General features: G+C 40.0%; 1 protein-coding gene across 6 annotated transcripts in view; it reads right to left on the bottom strand.

Annotated features, from left to right (window-relative positions):
• The window catches only part of CDC27 (cell division cycle 27), a 54,016-nt gene that overhangs the window by 14,974 nt on the left and 16,397 nt on the right, over window positions 1-22,645 (bottom strand). For 2 of the 6 annotated variants that reach the window (XM_034755766.1, XM_034755764.1), the window contains exons 4-14: window positions 22,250-22,375; window positions 19,122-19,219; window positions 17,879-18,033; window positions 17,557-17,771; window positions 16,570-16,684; window positions 11,132-11,247; window positions 9,978-10,077; window positions 8,339-8,546; window positions 6,862-7,034; window positions 4,330-4,482; window positions 2,544-2,752 (exon numbers count right to left, since the gene is read on the bottom strand). In XM_034755766.1, coding sequence (XP_034611657.1) covers window positions 2,544-2,752; window positions 4,330-4,482; window positions 6,862-7,034; window positions 8,339-8,546; window positions 9,978-10,077; window positions 11,132-11,247; window positions 16,570-16,684; window positions 17,557-17,771; window positions 17,879-18,033; window positions 19,122-19,219; window positions 22,250-22,375 — 1,668 coding nt within the window. Of the gene's footprint in view, window positions 1-2,543; window positions 2,753-4,329; window positions 4,483-6,861; window positions 7,035-8,338; window positions 8,547-9,977; window positions 10,078-11,131; window positions 11,266-16,569; window positions 16,685-17,556; window positions 17,772-17,878; window positions 18,034-19,121; window positions 19,220-22,249; window positions 22,376-22,645 lie in introns of all 6 variants that reach the window. The other 4 variants (XM_034755767.1, XM_034755765.1, XM_034755762.1 and 1 more) reach the window with 3 other exon arrangements.

Raw genomic sequence — 22,645 nt, 5'->3', positions numbered from 1 at the left:
TCATATAGCGGTGATGGCACAGCTAGAACTATAGCTGTATCAGGTGAGAGTGAAGAAATGGCAGCTGGAGTTAGGTTGGCAGAGCAACGTTGCTCCTCAAAGGCCTGCAGTTGCAGTGCTGGAGCAGGAGGGACCGGAGGACGCTGACAGGGTTGAACTCTTGTAGATGCTACAGGGGAATGTGATCTGACCCTGGAGCGGGTAGAGGAGGTGGGCTTTCTAATGTGTTGAGGACTTCAAAGAGCCCAGTAAGGCTAGGAGTGAGGACCCTGGGCAAAACTGTGTAAGTAGCCTGGGGAATCCCTAAGAAGAATGTCCCTCCCTATTACCCCTGTGCCTACATTAACGTCCATGTGCCCTAGATGCCTTGTCAGAGGTATGGTAGACTGGAGAGTAATTAGGAGAATCCTCCCTATTCTGGTCTGAGGCTGATGGGGAGAAGAAATACTTGTTCTCTAGAGGTGGAGTAGACCAAACAGGAGTCCTTGTAATTTCTTTAGGGACATCTCTTGCCAGTGCCATACATATACACACTCAGTGCTGAGAGTTTAGTAGAGCTCAATACCAATGTAAGAATTCTAATGGCTAAGGAAAGCACAAGAGACTCAGGACATTTGGACACTGCCAAATCCCTTGGTACCATGAAGCTCAGAGCAGAGTGAGTTGGTACCTCTGACATTAAATTAGATACCCTCAGTGCCAGGACTGTGCCTATGAGACTGGTACTGATAAAGCCAATAGCAATACCACTGTTGGTGCCAGGAGACCTGAAGGGGATATCATGGCAACAGTGTGGGCAACTGCGAGGGGCTGTTTAGTAGCGGGTACCAACATGCACACTGGAGTCTTTTGGGGTGCCAGAGGGACAAACACAGGCCTTGTGTTTCCCCTTAACCTCATTCAGCACTGAATATCTATGCCTTTTTCTTAGGCGATCCCTTGGACGGTGACCTATTCTAATGCTTTTTCGAAGACTGGTGAGGAGCCCTACCCCTCCCTGATGAAGACCTGAGAGCAAGAACTGTTGCAGCATGTATCAAAGCCCGTGAACTGGTGGTAGAGCCAGTGGTCACTGGGGCACTTTTGGAAGACTGCTCAGATTCAAACAGATCTTGTTTACCACACAAGCTTCTTTAGCTTTCATTCATTTTGAAAATGAACAAATGATGTGCTGCTCACTTAAGCAAAATGAACATTTTGAGTGGCCATCCTTAAAGGAGATAGCCATCTCACAAAGTGCAAGGCTTAAAAATTGGGGATTTCTGTTCTAACATGAAAACTGAGTACTGGACAATAGGGAAGGGGGGAAAAAAAGCTAAAAAGCATTACCTATAAAGAAACTTAACATACACTGCACTATCAAAACTATACTAGAACTATTCTAAAAGTTAACTATGCAAGTGTACAAGAACAAAGGACATTGCTTGCAGTTCTGTCTCTGAGCCATGGGAAGTCCGAAGGAATTGAGAGGAGGGTTGGGCCTCCTTCACCCTTTTATGTCTTCGGGAAGAAGACGTGCCAGGGCATTTAGGGGACAGATTCAGGCATGGGCCAAAGGACACTTCTAGTCAAAAGATTCCAGTCTCTGGTTCATGTACATCGGGAGCGGAATACATATAAATAAGCAACCAAAGAATTGCTAATTCCTTGACTGTTAACTTGGCTTCCCCAAGATCCTCTATGCTAGCCCAGATAGTACGCTTTTCCTACAAAAAGTTGCAGACGGGAATCACATGAAACTTTTGTGACAAATTCTGCCTACATTGGGAGCTAGCTATGTTCAGACTTCCAGTGACTGAAAACAACACTGACAACTGGATGATGCAGGATACAAGGCAGCTGGAGAGGAGGAGAAGGAGAAGGAGAAGGAGAGAGAGAGAGAGAGAAGGAAAATGATTAAAAAAAAAAAAGCTCTTCACTAAGAACGTATTCTGCTTTAAAATCAAATAATCCTGACAAAGGCAAGAATTAGGGGAAGGAGATAAAAACAAAAACAAACAAACAAAAAACCAATGAAAACAGTAAAGTTGCTTCTCCTTCCATGGAACAAGAAATCAATGGGAATACGGTAAGCAGATCGGGCGACCTCCTTCTGTAAGGGTAGTCTCACCAAAAACTTTGTTTTTTCCTGTCCCCCATCTGCTACTAAGAAGATTTACATTCACCGCCTTGGCTGGCATAGAGCAGCACTGAAGAAATGGAGCAGTGCCAGCGAACAAAAATGTTTAACCAAACGGAAGTGGGACAATGCATCGTACGTGATGCCATGAGAACATAAGGCAATGCAGTACATGCATTTTTTCTTAAAACAAAAAAGACTAATTACTAAGCAGCAACAATGATGGTGATATCTGTTGTCAGATCTCTCCTTGTAACAGATCGAGTCACTCTTTCATGTGATAAGTGGCAGAAATAAAAGATTATCCAGGTTGTTATAACCGAGTGCAGCATGTTATAACACTTGCAGCCTGTAAAGGCAGTCAACAATAAAATACACTTCTTCCCTTGGTGCTTTCATTAACAAAAAGATACTGAAAACTTACCATGCATTATAATGTCTAGGGTTGACTCTGATTGCATTTCTAAAACAGGCTAATGCTTTGTCTAGTTCTTCTGTTAATACAAATTCATGCCCCAGGAGAGTGTAGGCATACGCATAGTTTGGATCAACTTGAATGGCTCTCTGGAAGAACTTGATTGCAATGTCATGCTCCCGTTGCAAGCTGAAACAGTTTCCTGCGGCACACCACGCCTAGTAAACAGCAACATTGCAAAGTCACTGTCAAATCCCCTTTTTACAACATGAGGGTGATAAATAATTGATTTAAACTGGTATTCTTCTACTGAGCTGTGTTTTTAGAGTATTGGCATGCCTCATCCCAGCAGTGAGACATGTCAGCCACTGCTAGGATGAAACACACAATGGGTTACCTAGAGCATTATGCATACATGTATAGAACAGCTTTCATCCATGATTTCCATGGATTTCAAAGCATTTAACTAATATTCTTAAAGTCTCATTCCTTGGAGGAAGAGAGGATTGGATGCATTTTATACATAGTGAAAACTGGGATAGAGGTCAAGAGCCCAAGGAGACACAGCAAGTCAGCAGCAGTTAAATACTACAGGGATTACACAATATGGAGCTTATAAGCAGTCAGCTATCCTGCTCTAGCACTAGCAAGAACAGCGGGCTGGAGGCAGCTACAGTCAAGATTCATCACCCCTTCACTCTCTCCAGCAGAGTAATGGGGAACCCGCCCAGGGACAACAAATTCCAGTAGAAACCCCTACTCCCCATCCCATACAGGAGCCTGCATCACGACTGGAGGGATCAGAGCTTAAGAGTCCCCAGTAGCAACATCACCACCTCGTATTATTGGAGGCGGTATTTCTCTTTGATCTCCAGACTCCTCTAGCTGCAGTTAATGGACATTTTACTTGACATTTACTATTCTCCACGTGAAGAATTGCTTGCTGGCAACGAACAGGTTTTCTGTTCTTGTTTTCCTCCTTCTCCCCAGGCCTATGTGCACCTCTCCTGTCCTGTTATCCTCCATAACCTTCCACCTTTCTCCCCAGTCGTCTAACACACTAAAAGCACACGCTAAAAGGTTCTTACCTTTTCTGAACTCTAATAAATGTAAAGAACAAAATATTATACATTCAAATAAAAGAACATTAATAATACATAAAGTGTGCATGTTTCTAGGTTACAGTTCTCATTCAAATGGACAGGACATTTTGCACATAACAGTCTTATACTACCATGTGTCCGTACAGTCACAACTGCCCCCTCTATTGACAGCCTATTGTTTGATTCATCGACAAATTTAAGACTGTCATGCGTTACATGTTTAGATGATATCTAACAAATTTTAGGTGGTCAGTTAATTAAATATTACTACAGGGAAAAGGGTGTTACAGAAAGACATTAAAATAGTAACAGAGCAGGCAACAAAACCCCAGCAATCCTGGACACCTCTTTTCTACCTAATAGAGAGCACTCCCTCCCATGCGTCGGGGTGAACAAATGACGGGGAAAGCTTTCCGGATGAAAGGGGCTATGCAAATGAAAGTTGTAACTGATGGGTTAATGGATTTCAGCCTGTTCTATGCAGGCTGACATGCCTTTTTTATAATGGTTACAGGCATCATCCTCGATCCACCAGGTAATCCAGTAGCCTTTGTACGAGACAGTTCTGTTACACAAATATACCCGAATTAGACTAGAGTCTACGGAGTTTGTTCTGACTCAATCATCTTTAACCTTGATAAGGAAATAACTGTACACAGCAACATACACCACCACAATATATTACAGGATACCTCTGGTGAATTTTTATCCATGTCTGTTAAATCTTTTGATAGGACTGAAAGTGCAACATCCTTCTGAAGATGCCATAGCGTTGTAGAGTAAATCTCCATGCCTTCAACTCTGTAGTTTTCAATCCTTCTTACTTCAGAGAATATCCTCTCTGCCTAAAAACAAAAGAATTTGAATGAAATCCTCAAGAAGAGCACGAAGGACAATATGAGGAAGTTTCAGAGATATATAAAGCAATGGGGATGCTTAGTCTATCACCACCTATAAACACAAAAACCAACATGGAGAGCTTCAAATCTTGTGGCATTTCTAGCTTCTTATCCAAAGGAAAGGAGAAACATAGTATGTTTACTTGAGACAAGCAGATATCTGTAACAGCCCCCCCAACAGTCTGACTCAGATTACAATATCTTCATGCAGTAGGATGGAAAGAGTAAGATAAAGGAGTAACATTGGTAAAATGAGATATATAAATCCATGGTATGCCCACACCTTGAATACAATGTGCTGATGTGGTCGCCCCATCTCAAGAAAGATGTATTGGAATTAGAAAAGGTTCAGAAAAGGGCAACAAAAATGACTGGGGGTATAGAACGGCTTCTGTATGAGGAGAGATTAATAAGACTGGGACTTTTCAGCTCAGAAAAGAGGTGACTAAGGGGCCATATGATAGAGGTCTATAAAATCATGAGTGGTATAGAGAAAGTAAATAAGGAAGTGTTATTTACTCCTTCTCATAATACAAGAACAAAGGGGCCACCAAATGAAATTAATAGGTAACACGTTTAAAACAAACACAAGAACGTATTTTTTCATGCAATGCACTGTCAACCTCTGGAACTCCTTGCCAGAGGATGTTGTGAAGGCCAATACTATAACAGGGTTCAAAAGGGAGCTAGATAGATTCATGGAGGATAGGTCCATCAGTGGCTATTAGGGTGGGAAGGAATGGTGTCCCTAGCCTCTGTTTGCCAGGGGATGGATCACTTGATAACCTGTCTGTTCATTCCCGTTGGGGCACCTGGCATTGGCCACTGTCAGAGGACAGGATACTGGGCTTGATGGACCTTTGGTCTGACCCAGTCTGGCCGTTCTTATGAGATCAAGACATTATGAATTTCTATTATCGAAGATTTATATTGCATAGGTGGATGGTCTTAACCACATTACCTAGCCATCCAAATACAGTACACTTCAAGGACTGCATTTATACTAGATACTGGAGCATCTTAACAGCTGAAGGCCTTTCCAGCCTTAAACACCTGCAACAGCAAGGTGGGTTAACTAAGTAAATGAAAGAGCACAGCCTGAGAAAGATTCCCTACAATGCATAAGGGTGTGTCTGTGCCAGAAATAGTGAGGTTGGTTCACTAGGAAGTAAAGTACCACATGGGGCTACTTTTTTCTATAAAGTGTTCAAAGGAAACACAGCCTTTGTCTACTCAAAAATTCATTCTTGATTTTATGTTACTATGCCAACTCAAGTTCCTGTCACAGATTCCAGATAATAGTACTCAAATCAGCAACAAGGTTAAAAGATAGGTAAGAAAAAGCTTTAAGAAACTGCTGGGGTCCATAGCATGGTCTTTCATGAAATATTAACAGTGTCTGTACATTTCAAGTGTGTGGACATGATCAGGATGCAAACAAGGTCCAGGAGCAACTGTTTTTCTTTAAAACGACATAATACATAGTGCATAGTTTATAAAACAAAAACTTAACCTCAGAAATTTACTACATTCACCTCTTATAAATCCATTAACAGGTAAGGATTAGGAAATTGGAAATGAAAAGGGATATTGGGCTTTTGAAGAAAACTCAATGAACTGAAGTGCTAAGTTACATGCCTATTACATGTAAATGTCTATCACATGAAGAAATCAACAGGATTTATTTTAACTGTTTAAAAATTACAACTGTAATTTCAGAGATTGGAGACCATCCACAACAGAATTCTAACAGATTTGCCGTTTCCACCGTTTTGAAAAACAAAACTTTCAAGAGGTCAGTTACCGTCATAACGTAAAGAATCTTATGGTAATATGTGCACCTTTCCTTGTGAAGGACTCCTTTGGGCTTCACAAACTATAGATGCAGCACAGCTGAATACTGTTACCTCCAGGATGGAGGGCAACAGTCAACCAGTGCCAGGGACACAACTGTGGTGAGGAGGGGAGATTTTGGCCAAAGACACTGGAGCAAACCCCTGCTCTGACTAAAAGTGTCATAGGAATCAGTCTTTAATGTCTTTGCTGACTAGAAAGAATGCTGGTTTTTAACATCTCATAAGAAAGACCCACAACACAAATAGCATAGAACTCAATTTCGCCACCTCAGAAAGTGGAAGGGCTGCAGTGATCCAGATGAATCTGAAACTGCTTGAGGTAGGATAGGTGTTTCAAACCTGATGCTTACACAGCTCTGCTATCCGAACTGTAGACTCTCCTCAGGTTTCACAGGAAGCCAGCAAATTCTGTGCAAAGCTATGCAAAACAAAAATTTAAAATAAAAGCATGCATCTGCTCTATGCCTACCTGCATATATTCTGCAAGCTCAAAGTAAGCTCTCCCAATTTGGCACAGCACCCAGCCAGTGTTGTAGTGGTGAGAAGGTAAATGGCTTAATATGTTTATCGCTTCTTTACAGTTGTACGAACACAAGGCTAAATAACCTTTCCCCATGTCACGAAGAAGGCTCATCAATCCTTCTAGGAGAAAAATACAATAAATAAAAGAGAGAGACAAGAGCTAAAGAATTAATTGCCTGGAGCTGCTGTTCTCTGAAACTATACATATTGGCAGACACCCTTCTGAGGTCCCTGTTCTTATGAGAACCATGCAGGGACTCCAAGCACAGAATTATATACTCCTGCTGGTTTTATGCACCAACTCCTGCAGTGAAAACTAGGTAACACATCTGCCACCTCCTTTCAAGCCAAAAGGTAGAATAAACCTATCTACAAATTGGTTACATAGTTAAGGGTGAGCCGAGTTTTACACTTAAAGTGGTTGAACCTGTGCTTTATGTCTGAAGAATACGGCATATCCTCCCTAAAATTATAGCACTTACTCTGAGCACAAAATGAATTTTCTGAGAATATACAAGGAAATCAATTAACTAGTTTTAAGTTAAGAATTAAAAATGGGTCCTTTAAGAAATTTGGCATCCTAGATCTGATAATTTTTTTGTACTAAATGATTTTTAGAACATGGACTTGAGTGTTTAAGTCTCCCACATGGTTAAAGCTCGTTGAGTCTCATGCATTGAATACATTTTGAAGAATATTTTTAAAGTGATTAATAGCCATATTTTGCCATTTTTTTTTATAACTGTTGTCCAGATGCCATTGAAAAAGGGAGAAATTTAAAGTTTTGTTACAGAGAATTCCATGAAAAACTGCTTTTTTTCAAAATGGCTGCCACCTCCTGGTCTCAATGCGACTGAAGCAGAGCTCCCTTTAGGAAAGCCAGTGACTCTCTGTAAAGCCAGGCTGCTGGGCCCACCCTCTTCCAGGAAGTCAAACAAGAACAGCAAAAGTGACCATTTAAATTGTTTTTTAAAAGTCACTTGTTGCACCAGATCTATTTAACTGGGTGGGCAGGGGAACGTAGAGGTGAGAAACTGATGGAAACTAGCCAAAACACCTTGGCTGCTTTGTGTTGGTTCTGAATGGCATAAAGTAGCCACAATGTACTGTAGATCTGCCTCATAATAGTTAAAATTAAAGAGAAGGAAAAAAAAAAAAAAGATGTAAAAGGTAGATACTACAGTAACTTTGTATTTCTCTGGAACATTGCTTGCAATTAAGCGTATCCACTTGTTATCGATAGTACAATTTAATACTTTTAATTTAAATGAAATTTGATGGTTACATATTTATGAAATGGCAGTTTTAGTTACTCAGAGGAAGAGAATGAACACACTTTACAGTGCCCAGTAGTTTCCATCAAACCTTAAAATACAACTGGAAAACATTTGGCTCTATTACATTCTGAGCGCTTTCAGACAAACCTGCTGCTGCTTTCTGTAGTGTGAAAGCCTGGATCTGTGGTGCGACAGTGGAGATTTTCCCTTCTGAAATGATGGACGAGTCCAGTTTGGTGATTTCCAAACTATCGTTTATGTTTGTCTGAGTTATTCCTCCCTTATTTGTTTTACTTTTTGTCTTTCTGTTTGGAATTTTAGGTGGGAACTTCATTTTCAACTTTTTACTGTTCTCCTATAAGGAAAAAAAAAGTCTCAAACCAGGGTTTATCTACAGGCAAATGGATTGGAAATCAAAGAAGAGAGACATGCTTGTTTGCTGTTTTACTAAAATAATTATGACTAACAGATGTACACACACATAAAATAACCAACTTAACAGTGATACAAAGTCTTAAACGTAGTCATGAAATGTATACATTAACTTCAGCCACAATGTTGCACTAAGGTTACTGGTTTGGTTTTACACTGCATCTCTATAAAGTAGTTTGAATGAAAGCAGTAAACTGACTTTGACAAAAAGACTTCCAACCCAAGTCATTTATCAAATATATGTATCTGGACTATATAGAGTCTCTTTACCAAGTGTATTGAGGATACTGCACCTCTCATCCAGAGATCTAATTTCATTTTCATCGATCAGGAAAGTAGGCCATCCCTATTTTTTCAAAGGCTGTGGGTGGAAGGCCAGGGGAAGGGAAGGGATATTCAAGTATTCTCTCTCATTCTGGAACTTACTATTGAAAGCAAAGGTTCAGCAAAAATAAGGATGCAAGAAATACAAAGAAAAAAAAAAAGTAAATATTAGCTTTATTTTCTCTGGGTTTCACTGCAAGGTCCCCTCACCCTGCTTGTCTTCCCAGTTTATTGGCTCAGAGATTATCTGAAGAGGGAAAGGTAATCCCCAAGGATATACTATTGACAGGTCAAGACAAATTTTTGATACTTCCTTTGATTCACTTAACATTTTGGTACTTCACTTTTCCTATATATTTCAATTCCTAACTAAAGCTCTCAGCATCATTGAATATTACAGTGATTTTATAAGATCAACTACTAGTAGGACATCTACCTAAACCTCTACCTCTTTCTCTGCAGATGAGCAGCTACCAGATTGTTCTCACACAACAGCACTTTTTCCAAAGGTGCTGGGAGCAGTGTGAAACCAGCTAGGAACACTTGTTTCTGGTTAGTTTCTTGCTGCCACAGAAGCTGCTGAGTTGCATAATTACTTTGTGTATTCCTCAAAGTGAGAGAATCCACCAGCATCATAACTGAATTTTTGCAATTCCAGACTGAAATTTAACCCGACTGAAGTATGTTCTGCAGATGACTTATGAAGTTTGTCAGTCACTAATTTGAGCCCAGCAACACATCAGGATGAGTGTTCACTTGATACAAACACTTAGGTGTTAAGACTTTTGAAAACATCACACAGACATGCATGCTAACTGAAAAATTCAAATCATGTCATGTACTCTAAAAGTTCATGTTGTGCAGCCAAATATATTTCACAACTTCTGCACATAAGGCCAATTCTTCAGCTGCTCCACACATTACTCAATGGGAGCTTTGTACTGAGTGGCTGAATAATCAGGTTATTAGTCAGCAGAAGTAGAAAGATAAGAAAACAGATACATTATTTAGGGTGTACATCCTATGTTACCTTTGTTGTAGAGCTATCACTAGTAAATAGGCGAGAACTTCTTCGAGGCAGTGCATTAGGTGGAGCAGCAATGGTTGGGCTCAATACCTGAGGGGTTGTACTACAAATAAACAGCTTATTAGAAGTAAAATTCTTTAAAAAAAAAAAATAATATTTTTTTTTAAACTAATTTGTATTAAATTAGCAGATGTCTTGTACACTGGTGTGAAGGTGCCGCCATCTCCCTGGGACAGATTTACGTGCTGCTATATAACCCAAATTTTGATTTTAACCATTCCCTCCCCCACGTTTGTGATCACTGCAGCCGTTTATGTGGTATTTGCTTAACCAGTAAGTTTCTATGCTAAGTAAAATCAAGCTATCCTCTCCTACATATAGCAAGTAAGTCCTACCAGTGCAACAAGAGCTGAAAGTTTTGGCTCTAAGGGGAAACCCAAACTGGCAGCCAAGAATAACCAAGTGGATAAAAGTCTTGCCTGTCATTAGCTGGCTGTCTCTTACCATACGTCAGTCTGGGGACCCTTCTGCCACATAAAAAAAACAAGGCCTTCTTACCAAAATTAACTTCATGCTCATGTGAGTCAAGACTGAATAGCCATTTGAGGCACATTCTGATTAATGCAAATGCAAGTTAAGCATGTGCACACAAGGAAGAGAATACACAACACATTTGGCAGTTTTCTGAACTGTTAAAGTGATGCATTTTAAACAAGTTGTTTATCAACATTTATTACTGAAATAAATATTGAGAAATCTACAAATAAGTTAGAAAGTTGAAATAATTCTCTCAAATGTCGTAAGGCATAGTTTGGCCTCTGTGTAAGTGAGGTACTCTTGCCATGAGAACTCTGAGGTACAGTGCAAAATGCAATTAAAAATCCCCCTTGTAGAGAGAATTTCAAAGTCAGGATCTTCATACTGAATTGCAATTAGGCCATTCCACCAAGAACTAGTTGAACGGATTGCAGAAATTTACTTGGTTACCATCGTAAGATTTTGTTTAATAAGACCCACTTCACATTATCTTTTTCTTCATCCAATCAGGAATGACACTTCATACCATAGGTCAGATTCACTTTGTGCTTATTTGATAAGGACACAAGAAGCAAAACCAGGTGTAAAAGATGCTACTGAGGTATGTAATTTTTTAATACCTTGTCTGTGGGCCAGAACTCTGTGTTTGTGCAACAAGGACTGGAGTGACTTCCCGGCTATTTCCACTCTGTGAGAAGACAGACTTTGTTCCCGCTTGGCTTATCCTGGTGACAGACTGCATAACACAAAATTTCTACAGGTTTGTTATTATGTCACTAAATGCACTGACTACATCATGTCAGAAAATAACTAATTTATGCCTATTTAATATTTACAGTGAGTCGAGGGGAAAGACCAGCAGAATTCTTTTATTAAACAAGTGTGAATATTCTAGATTAGAGAATCAGCCAGCAAAGAAACTTCTCTCTCCACCTGTTGGAGAGAGGCAACTGAGCTCAGCAAGGCTCAGTGGTTTGCTAAACCCAGGGTTGTGAGTTCAATCCTTGAGGGGGCCATTTAGGGATCTGGGGTAAAAATCTGTCTGGGGATTGGTCCTGCTTTGAGCAGGGGGTTGGACTAGATGACCTCCTGAGGTCCCTTCCAACCTTCATATTCTATGATTCTAAGGCAGAAAGCTCCTTATATACAGGGGTGATATCACCAAAAAGATGTGCAGTCTCCATCTGCTGGCAAGAAGAAGCTCCAGGAATCAGGCCAGGACATGCAAAGTGAAAATATGTAGTTTATTTCTTTATAAAGTCTCCCCCACTGGATTAAGACGGACTACGTGAAGTGCTGTCAAACGCACAAAGTAACCAAACTGGGAAAGAAATTTCATTTTTCAGTAATTACATTATATTAGTAGCACTCAAAGGCCTCAATCAGCATTGGAACCTCATTGTGTTAGGCACTGCACAAAGAGCTTCCAATAACCTTAAGTGCTTGTTTATCACTATGTTTAGTACAGAATTACTATTTCAATTCACATAGCATACCCTTTGCCAATAAGATTCTGCACATTTACTGCATCTGCATTTGAGGCAGCTATGATGTTCACCTCGATTACCAGAAATTGGTACCTGCAATATGATAAATTTGTCTCATTAACTTAGCATAACTGTGGATTCGGAGTGGCCTTTGTTCATACTTTTTCTAGATCCAACGGACTGACCATTTACTCTAAGTTACAATGGGAAACAAAGGCATATTTATAATAATATATGGAGATATACCTATCTCATAGAACCGGAAGGGACCCGAAAGGTCATTGAGTCCAGCCCCCTGCCTTCACTAGCAGGACCAAGTACTGATTTTGCCCCAGATCCCTAACTGGCCCCCTCAAGGACTGAGTTCACAACCCTGGGTTTAGCAGGCCAAAGCTCAAACCATTGAGCTATCCCTCCATCACTAATGCTACCCAAAATAAGCCTTTCAGATCCACTGAAGTCATTATAGACAGAAAAAGAATTCCCCCAATATCACATATTTCCAAGTTGCTTGCTGCCTAAAACTGAGATGAGACAGCATTGGTTACATTAGTTTCGGATGATTTTATTAACAAAACATCTGTCTTGCCCTTCCCCTTTAACTAGTTCAATCTTGGACGACACTGCGCACCCAGCAAGACTGCTTGTCCCTTCAGGCAGGATGTACGTGGATCCATCCTAATGTTTTGTTTCTTTATTTACATGTTCCTTAGGAAACTCCTACTACAAGGCATGCACCATCACAGCTACTGAGCTCACAAATAGTTACAGGTAATTTGAGGAGCAGAAATGAAACCGGTAAGCAATTATTTAGATGTTATAGAACATGCACCAGAATGCTAAGCCATTTGTTAGAACTATGCTTATCAATGTTTGTTTAGACAGTAACATTAAATGTAACTCAAAAGCAGCGTGTCCACATGCATTAATGAAGTACACCAACGGACTGATGAAATATTACATAGTAAAAGCGAGGGGAAACTAGTCAACAAATAGGGCTTTATCTCCTTATATTTTAACCTACGACGTGGCTCGAGATGTATAAAAGTGGTTTCACTAGAAAGATATAGTGAACCCAGATCATTTACTACAAAGAGAAAAAAATCTTAACTCCTGTATTTAAAAATTACAGCACTAACACCTTTACTTAAAACCACACCTTAAGAGCCAATAAGCATCGAAAAAAGTATTTAAAGAGATGTTACATTCATAGACCTCTAAATACAGCAAACAACAACAAAGCAGAAAAAGGCATTTGGGAGAATACACATACACAGACATGCCCAAATACAAGGATGGTGGCCTTTCAATTCTGTTGTGGAAAACTGGTTAGAAGCCTAGAAATTGGTTTTAAGATACACAAAGATGGGAATCAGTGAGGCACGCAGGTTTCCAGAGAATTGCGGTAGCACACAGCAGAAGGTCCTGCTCCAACAGAGCAGAGATGGGAATGTGAAACTAAGGGCGGAACGAGCAAGTGAGGTAATTGGGGGAGGAGCATAATGCAAAACAGAGCATAACCGATGGAGGATACTGAGGAAGAATGTGATTTAGCAGCGATGAAATGCCAGTGGAGGTTTTTCAGGTAAAAGGTAATGCAGCCATGCTTGTACATATTGGTGAAAGTGTGACTCCAGTGTTCTGAACAAAGTGGAGAGACATCAGGAGGCCACAGGGGAAGACTTGGTAGCTACACCATTCAAAAGTGACAAATCCATAAATAAGTGATTCAGCAGAGTGAGTGCTGAGTTAGTGGGAGATGATCAGACCATTGACTGATAAAGCAAGTTCTACTTGGAGGAATTTGACACTTATTTGAGACCTCCTTTCAGCACCTTAAAAATACATTCCTTTATAAATGTCTTTGAAAAGGGCAGCTATTAACAGTTGCACCAAGAATGCCATAAAATATGTATAATTTACTAAAAATATATGGATAGAGCCCTGCAAATCTGCAGATATCCGCTTTACATCCGCAGAACATATTTGCGGATCGGAAGCAGATACAAATTCTATAGTCTCAAGAAAGAAAAGGTGCCCGTAGCAAGTGGGTTAAGTCATTAGATTTTCTCCAACGCAAGGGTGCTTAAACCTTCTACATCGTAGACCATATCTTAGAGAATCATTTCGGACATCTTGCCTCCCATTCACAATACCTATAACATCTCTATGGCAACTAAAGCAAATGCTTACATGGAAAATGTTTAAAATAGAAACAATAGTTAGCATCATGCTATCAGCCAGCTCTCTGTCGACCATCACCAAGTATTCTGGGCTGGGCTGATTCATGAACCAAGCTGAGAACTGCCGCTCTCATGCTTCCTTATGTGTGGTAATTTCAATTCACATACTTCCGAAAACAACCCCTAAAAAGTAATAGAATGAAAGACGACATGCAAGTGAACACTTGGCGGACTTGACTGAGCCTTTAGGCTCAGCCCTGCACATAAGACAATGCAAAGCTACAATCACCTCAGAGTCAGAATTGTTCCCATGCTCCTCTCTTGCTGTAGGTGATTACAAGGTTCATTTTACAGCACATATTACTGCTCCCTTGTCCCTGGCCAGCTCTGCTGGACAGCCCAAGAGAGAGAGCAGAACTATAGTTCTGTCCCGTTGGCAGGCTCTGGTTCTCAAAAGGGATGGCAATGGCTAGGTAGTATGAGGTACCCTACACCCAAGCTGTGTGGCTGTGTAAAGCTAAAGCAAGATGCTTGTCCTTACCACACAGCACCGTGGTACAAGGAACACTGACATTTTTTAAAGGCTCAAAGTAAAAAATTTAAGATCTGTTTCACCCATGTGGGACAAGCTTTTAGGATCTCAGCCCTCATTTGCACCAATAAATAATAGCCTTAACCTTGATATGAAATAGCCACTCAAGCTATAGTTAACACAAACTGCCCTCTGCAACGTGCTGATGTTTTACAATTTGGTTAATATATAAGGCCATGTTTAACTCGCTTTAAAAATATATATAGTGGTGTTCCTGTTTTGTTTAATTAACAATCACAACTGTATCTAATTTAGTAAAATTCTTTTTTGTAGCATTAACAATATTTTTGTATTATTACAAAAAAAGCCTCAACATTCACCAGTAATTCGTCCAAACCCATTGTAGAGTGTTCTAATGACGGTTCGTCTCCATTAGAAAGGCAGGAACCCCGAACAAAAAGATTATCAATAGATCTGGGCAGGAAATGGTTTTCTGATTCTGCAAAAATTTTCATGATATCAAAAAATTTGCATCCTGATTTAGGATGGGAAAGTCAAAATCTCAAATTTTCATGAGCCAAAAATCTGAAAAAAATCAGTTAGGGTCAAAGTGTTTCATTTTGATGTTTATCATAATTTATTTGGTATTATAATTAGCTTAAAAAAATTTTTATGGTGGGGGGAGGGGAGGGAAGTCATTTAGAACTGGAAGACCAGAATTTGTTTTGAAACCTTTTCTATATAAACCCACAGTACGCTCGCAGCTTGAATACTGCACAAAATTCTGCTTGCCCAATCTCAAAAAAAGCTAGATTAGAATTAGAAAAGGCATTAGAATTAGAGGAGGGCAACAAAAATTATTAGGGGTATGGAACAACTTCCATACGAGGAGAGATAAAGACTGGGAATATTCATCCTAGAAAAAGGATGTTATTTACCCCTTCACATAACACAAGAATCAGAGGGTCACCTGATTAAATTAATAGGCAGCAGGATTAAAAACAAACATAAGGAAGTATTTCAAACAATGCAAGTCAACCTGTGGAACTCATTGTCATGGGATGTTGAAGGCCAAAACTGTAACTGTGTCAAAAAAAGAATTAGATAAGCTCATAGAGGACAGGGCCATCAATGGCTTTTAGCCAAGATGGTCAGGGACGCAATCCCATGCTCCGGATGTCCCTAAATCTCGGATGGCCAGAAGCTGAGACAGGATAACAGAGAGGAGACCACTCAAATGTCCTGTTCTGTTCACTCCCTCTGGAGCACCTGGCACTGGCCACTGTCAGAGGCAGGATACTGGGCTAAATGGACATTAGTCTGACCCAGTCTGGCCATTTTTATGTTAGCTGAAAAAAGTTAATCAGAGCCAACCCTTTTCTGTGAAGTTTTGATTTCGATAAATTGGCATTTTCTGACAAAAACGTTTTTGTCGGAAAATTCCTGATCAGCTCTAGTTATCAATTGAAAGAAACAACTTGGTAAGTGAGAAAAAGAAAAAGTTCAGAACTTGATAAGGGTATTTGGTAACTCACCAAACTGAAATACTGACCATTTAAGTGAATTTAGTAAAAAGCAAATTTTTTATTTAATATACCCATTTTTATATAGACATTTTTCATTCGCAATAAAGTCACCGAAAGCATTTCCATGACTTAGAAGGACGTTATAAGTGGTTGGCTGAGGGAGAAAGTAATTTCAAATACAAAAAAATCTGCAAGGGAAAAAAAAATACCCAATTTATCAGAGCAACTGAGCTAACCTGCGATGCTTATATACTTGCACTAGAGTTTAATTTTACATTCCCTTGTATTTAAGCTCAGACAGAATGGCAAACAGTCTTGCATGCGAGATACCTTCTTGGAAGGCGCTCCTGTAGATGGCACATCAATGACAGAAGATGAATTAGTGTAGTTTTGTAAATACGATCCATCCCCAGGGCTAGGGGTTTCTAGTGGCAAAATTCCAAAACTGAGGAAAGAATGAAACTGAGATGTCAGAACCAGGACACCCTTGAAAAGCAGCATTACATTAATAACATTTCAGAGGAAGCTTGATCTTGCTGTTCCCTTTCCAGCTGTGCCTCTGACCTCCTATGTAACCCCTTGTGCAAGTCTCTCTATGCCTCCACAATCATCTATAAATTAGGGATAAGATTATTTCTTTTTTACTACCCTTTCTCTGTCTTGTCTATTTAAATTGCAAGTTTTTGGGGACAAGAAAGTTCTCTTATGCATTTACAGTAGCTAGCACAAAAGGGTTCCGATCTCGGTGGGGGCCAACAGGCTTTGCTGCAATACTAATTAATTTTTTTTTTTTAAAGGAAGAAAATGGCAGAGTCATGATCATGAGACAGAACATGTGAACCTATGGGGGAGCGGGGGGGGGGGGAGGGAAGGTAAGATACCGTCCTTCAAATCAAAAGGCATTACAAATCCCTACTGCAGCTTTTACTATTAACTGTTGGCTTCAAAGTTGAAAAAGAAATTCACAATCCTTTTATTAGTGACTTTTCTATCACAGAAGTTGTACCAAGCAACACACAGAATCAAAATGCCACTCTTCTAAAGTCACAAACTGCTGGTGGCTTATTTAATTAGTTACTGAAGTTCGTTCTAAACGTCGGTAATTCTTCATCCAAAAAATCAACTACTAAAAAAAGTAGCCATTCATGTTTTAAAGTGGTTTGGCTTTTGTCTCAGCAGCGTTTACCAAGTACTGTCAATGTGCTTGGTGCCATACAATATATAGAGAAAGACATGATTCTTGCCCAAAGACACAAGGAACAGTGGCAGTGCAAATGGTCACAAAGCAGGGTTTTAAATTCCCAGTCTTAGTCTTACCTTGGTGTCAATGGGCTCAGAGCAGCTGGTCCTCCCAGTAAACTCCGACCAGTTTTTGGTTTATTTTGAGCCTGTTTAGACAATATGGCAGTTCCTGATCCAAGAGGGATAGCATCTGGTGAAATTACAGCTGAGTCAATGTAAGACATAGAGGAATCTGTGTTCAAGGACGAATATTTTGAATTGGAGGATTCCAGGTTGAGTCTGTTCAATTCCTGAAATGGAAGACATCTTTTATAACAATCACTTGCAAGTATTTCTTAAGTCATTCATTCAAACTGGGACAACTGCTTCAAAGGTCAGAGGGTTGGATGAAACTTACAATTGTGTCTTGTGGCGTTTCCATAAGGACAGTCTCAGGCTGTCTGTGGGATATGTTGTGATTAGACACCAATGTTGTGCAAGTGTTGGGCAGGCAACTGCTGAAGTTCTGCAAAGACGTTAATTTAAATGTTTGGTCAGGGTCTGGCTTCTCACCTGTAAGAGTGAAGAAAGATTTAACCACTGTTATCCATGACCAAATATATTTGGCGCTTGGGTAAAAGCAAAATAGAAGGGACACTAGGTATCTCAAGAAAAGTGAGCAAGTTTTTGTGCGTTTGTTTTTAAAAGCACTACACTAGGGACTTTAAATTATTTTGGATTTCAGATATAACTCTACCACCTCTATCCATTTCATTTAATCCCCTAGAGAATTAGATAAATTAATGGAGGATAGGACCATCAATGGCTATTGGCCAAGATGGTCAGGGATGCAACCAAATGCTCTGGGCGTCCCTAAGTCTCTGACTGCCAAATGCCAGGACTGGACGACAGGGGATGGATCACTTGATAATTGTCCTGTTCTGTTCAATCTGTCTCACTCATCTGGCAACAGCCACTGTCAGAAGACAGGATACTGGGCTAGACTGACCATTGGTCTGACCCAGTATGGCCACTCTTATGTTCTTATCCTAGGCACAAAGTTCCTAGAAATACAGACAAGAATGTAGGAAGGCTTACTGACACATCTGTGTTCACTTATCTCAAAGAGAATTGGACAGAATCATCTACCAGCTGGTCCCTACAAAATTATCTTAAAAGATAAAATTCTGACTGAGTTGATCAGAAATCCACAACAAAAGTTAGAAATTAACCCAAAAATGTGTCTTGGAATAATCTGAATGAAAAAGAATGGTTAAAAAAGTGTATGCTTTTAGATGTGGACAAGTTTCTTCTTTAAGTTCTGTGGAGCTCTTATTACAGAAAAGAGGCTATCAGAGGGAGAACTGTAGCACAAATTTTCCTCTTCAAGGGAAGATATATTTGGTCCTCTCTCGCTCCTCCCTTCCCCCACCTCCCCACAAAAGCTAATTTTTAGAAGTCATAAAAGCCAGACAGTCAGGAAATGAGGAGCAGCTCCAAAATTAAACAGAAATACAACATATTTAGATGTGGATTGCTCATGGCACTATCAAAGAAATTTTAAGAAGTTTTTCAGTCAATTATTTGCATGAGAAAATACCAACTCCAGAGGGCAATTTTTTTTAAAGCACATCTCTTCACATTGAGTTCCGCAGACCTACCTATTTCACATAGCGATTCAAAAGGGGACCAGAGGAAAGGATTTAAACTAAGGCTCTTTTGGTAACATTCGGATCCTTTGGCAAGCCGGTCTGTCTTGCTGTAAGAGAATTAAAACAAATAGCTGAAGGAAAGTTAAAACAGCATTTCCGTTACGCATAACTTTCAAAAAGAAGTGAGGGGAGAAGGAAACAAGAACCTCTTTAGAGCTACTGCTATATTCTCATTTTGCGGACTACAGAAACAAGCAGTTAATTTAAAAGTTATTCAATATTTTTGCATCTGAAATATTTAGAGACAGTTTTAAGTTTACTCATTTTAATTTGTGATGAACTCTCAAAAGCCATCACGGGCTTTAAGAGTTGATGAAAGTAGAACTTGATCTCTTGTAGCAGACCGGCATCTTGCTGTCATGAGTGTTCTCCACTTCCGGGCAAACAGCAAATAAACTGTTGACTAGCCTCTGAGCCATTTTAGGTTGTGAAATGATTATTTGTATTCAGCTTATCGGTGTCCGGTTCAATGTAACTTTGTGCTGGATAAGAATTCTTAATTTGGGGGGAGAGGGGGGTGTTGCGGCTATAAAAAGTAACTTATTTTGAAGTCTCTTCTTTTTTTAGTAACTACTGATGCTATGCTTGAATATTAAAACCATTAAATGGAATACGGTTTTGGGATTTTTTTTTTTTTTTGGTTTCTCTTAGGGAAAGCAGCAGGCTGACAATCCAGGTTATATTAAGCTTCAAATAATGCAGACACCAAAAAGAGAAGAGGTTCAATACTAACGAAGCCTGAAACTAACATTTAAGCGTGCTCAGTTACGCTGCAGCAATGCTACTAACTGTAATTAAGCAAGGAAATAACAAGATGTTTGGTAGGTAGGGCTATCAACATTCTATGGTAGCAGAGGGTCTTGCACTCCCCCAAAACAAAGAACATTCAAAATATGCCTAATGTATTTTACAAATATTTTTTGTTTTTAAACATCTGTACTATGTGTGACATTGCACCCCATATTCTTCATAGAAATATTGTTATGATATGACTAGGACATGTTTTATGCAAGAGGGGTCATGTGAGGTATCATTGAAACAGTTATGATCCACTGAATGTGTTTATTCAATTTGTATGCATGTATCAATTTTGTATCTGAAGCTAGGAATACTGACCATGTATCTGTATTTCAAATGTGCTACTTTGGGTGACACCCACGACTAGCCCTTCAGGTACAACAATGAAAAAGCCAGACAGGGCTGATGGCCCATCAGCAGAGACAATGGACTGTGAAAGAGCTTCGTCTTCCTGTGGATGCTCCAAACAGCCTACAAGTAATACCTGCTACGACCCTGGAGACACATGTGACTGAGTCACCTGGTACCGGACTCCACCTTGGAATGCCAGTGTTTTTCCACTGGGAGACCAATGGTTCCCACCATACACAAAAGCTATACAAGGCAGGGGAGTGACATCATCGTGGTTCTCCTCTGCCTCCCCACCCAAAGAGACACTGGGAAACACTGGAAACAAGAAGAACTGAACCGGGGGGAGAAGAGTTGAGCCCAGGCTGGAAGGATGTCTAGCCTGTGAGTAATAATACCTGAAGTTTCAAGCTCCAGGCCAGTGCAGCTGGCTTTCAAGAACCTTTGTAATCTGCCTGAAACAACATTTAGGGTGAGAAATTACTATTTGTAGCCAATTTCTTTAGTGAATCAAGCTTAGTTTCGTTTTTTGTTTTACTTGTTTAGTAAACTGCTTTGTTCTGTTTGCTATAATCACTTACAATCTGCCTTTTGTAGTTAATAATTTTTTTATTATTAAACCCAGTTTGTGCAATTTCTAAGAAGTTGTGCATATCTCTTCATTGAGGAAGAGGGCAAACTTTGATGAGCTTGCGCTGTGCAGACTTTTCTATAAAGCGCAAGACAATATACCTTTGGGTCTACATTCCAAGGGAGGTGGGCACCTGAGTGCTGGGGCAAGTCCCTTAAACTGAGTCTTCCCAGAGCTAATCTCAGTGTCTGTGTCTTTCTGCAGGTAGGTGTGGCCCTGCCTGAGTGTGTGCTGGAGGAGGCTTAAGAGCCTGGCTCAGCAAGACAGGTTAAAGGGGGCCCACACGGGCTTAGTGGTATCTCAGTACATCAGGTGGCATCTTGAAGGAGGGCGACTCGTCACTCTATGTTTAGAATATTTTACCTTCTTTAATGCCTTTCATCAGAGGCTCTCAAAACGCTTTACAAATACTAACCCTCCCAACGCACCTGTGAGGTAGCCAGTAGTTTTACGGTCCTCTGTGAAACAAGTATCTGGTTAACATTTGTAATGGCTTTCTACTGTGTAAAGACTTGCTAAATACAAAGGTTCGGGTTTTTTTGTTTTTGTTTTTACTATTTCTTTTATTTTAATACATTTATTGGAATCCTCCTTTGTGTCTATGGATGAAGCACACTACAGGAGAGAGAAGCATTATTGTATAATCAAATTTAACATGCATAGTTCTCCTGAAAAAAATCATTAAAAGTTAATTGGATAAAATTTTTGGAATTTGGAGCCTCCAGAGAAGACAGCAATTCAATATAGAAGTACTTGTGGAGGGTGGGCAGTAGTGATATATTGATCAACAGGTGGCCCCCTGAAAATTTCCTCCAAAGAAGGCTAATATTTCTCCAACCAATAGGCCACATATTTTGGGGAGAATGAGCACACACACACAAACAAACAAAAAAACCCTCTCAAAACGGGTTCCTGTATTGCCAATTTATTCACTGCCCACAAAAAAAAATCCAAAACAAAATAAAATAAACCCACACACCTTCCACGAAATGCTAATGTGTATTTTCATGCAACTGGCAAGCCACATGAGGGAGACATCAGACCTCCTCTATAGATTACCATCATTTGGGCCTTGATCCTGCAATATGCACTCTGAGCGAACACTTCCATTTGCAGTCACAAAGGGGCTCCACAGGTATCTGCCCATGTAGATCAGATTGCAGGCTTGTTGGGGATATGTAACCTAAGAGCAGTTGTGACCTGTGAGGCTGTGCCAGAAATATTTTCATGGCCAAGAACTGCCTCAGCCAAATCAAAATCCATTATTCAATAACCATCATCATAAAAAAAGAAACCTTACCAGTATACATGTCCCAGTAATGAGAGGGTGAAGCATGCAGAGTCACCAAACTCCGTAACAACGTCATCATGGCTTTTCTGTTTATTTAATACTCCACCAGATAAGATCTGCTCCCCTTCTGCCAGCCTTATTAAAAAAACAAAGAGAGGCTTAAAGGGGTTATAAGGCTCACAACAGTAGTGGTAGTCCAATATTTCTATCCTGCTGCAAACAAAAACAAGATATGTTGTCAATACTAATGAGTTCCAAATTGGGCACTCTCCTCCCTGACAACAAGTCTCAAAATGTAGAGTATTGCACCCTCTGCCTTATAGAGATACTACCAGTTTAAGTGCAGAACACTTACCCTCTGAAAGTCAGGCACCTTTAAAGGGATGTCAAAGAAAACAACTGGAT

Source organism: Trachemys scripta, chromosome 23, assembly GCF_013100865.1.
Source record: "Trachemys scripta elegans isolate TJP31775 chromosome 23, CAS_Tse_1.0, whole genome shotgun sequence".
Lineage (NCBI taxonomy): Eukaryota > Metazoa > Chordata > Testudines > Emydidae > Trachemys > Trachemys scripta.
This window is presented reverse-complemented; position numbering and strand designations above follow the sequence as displayed.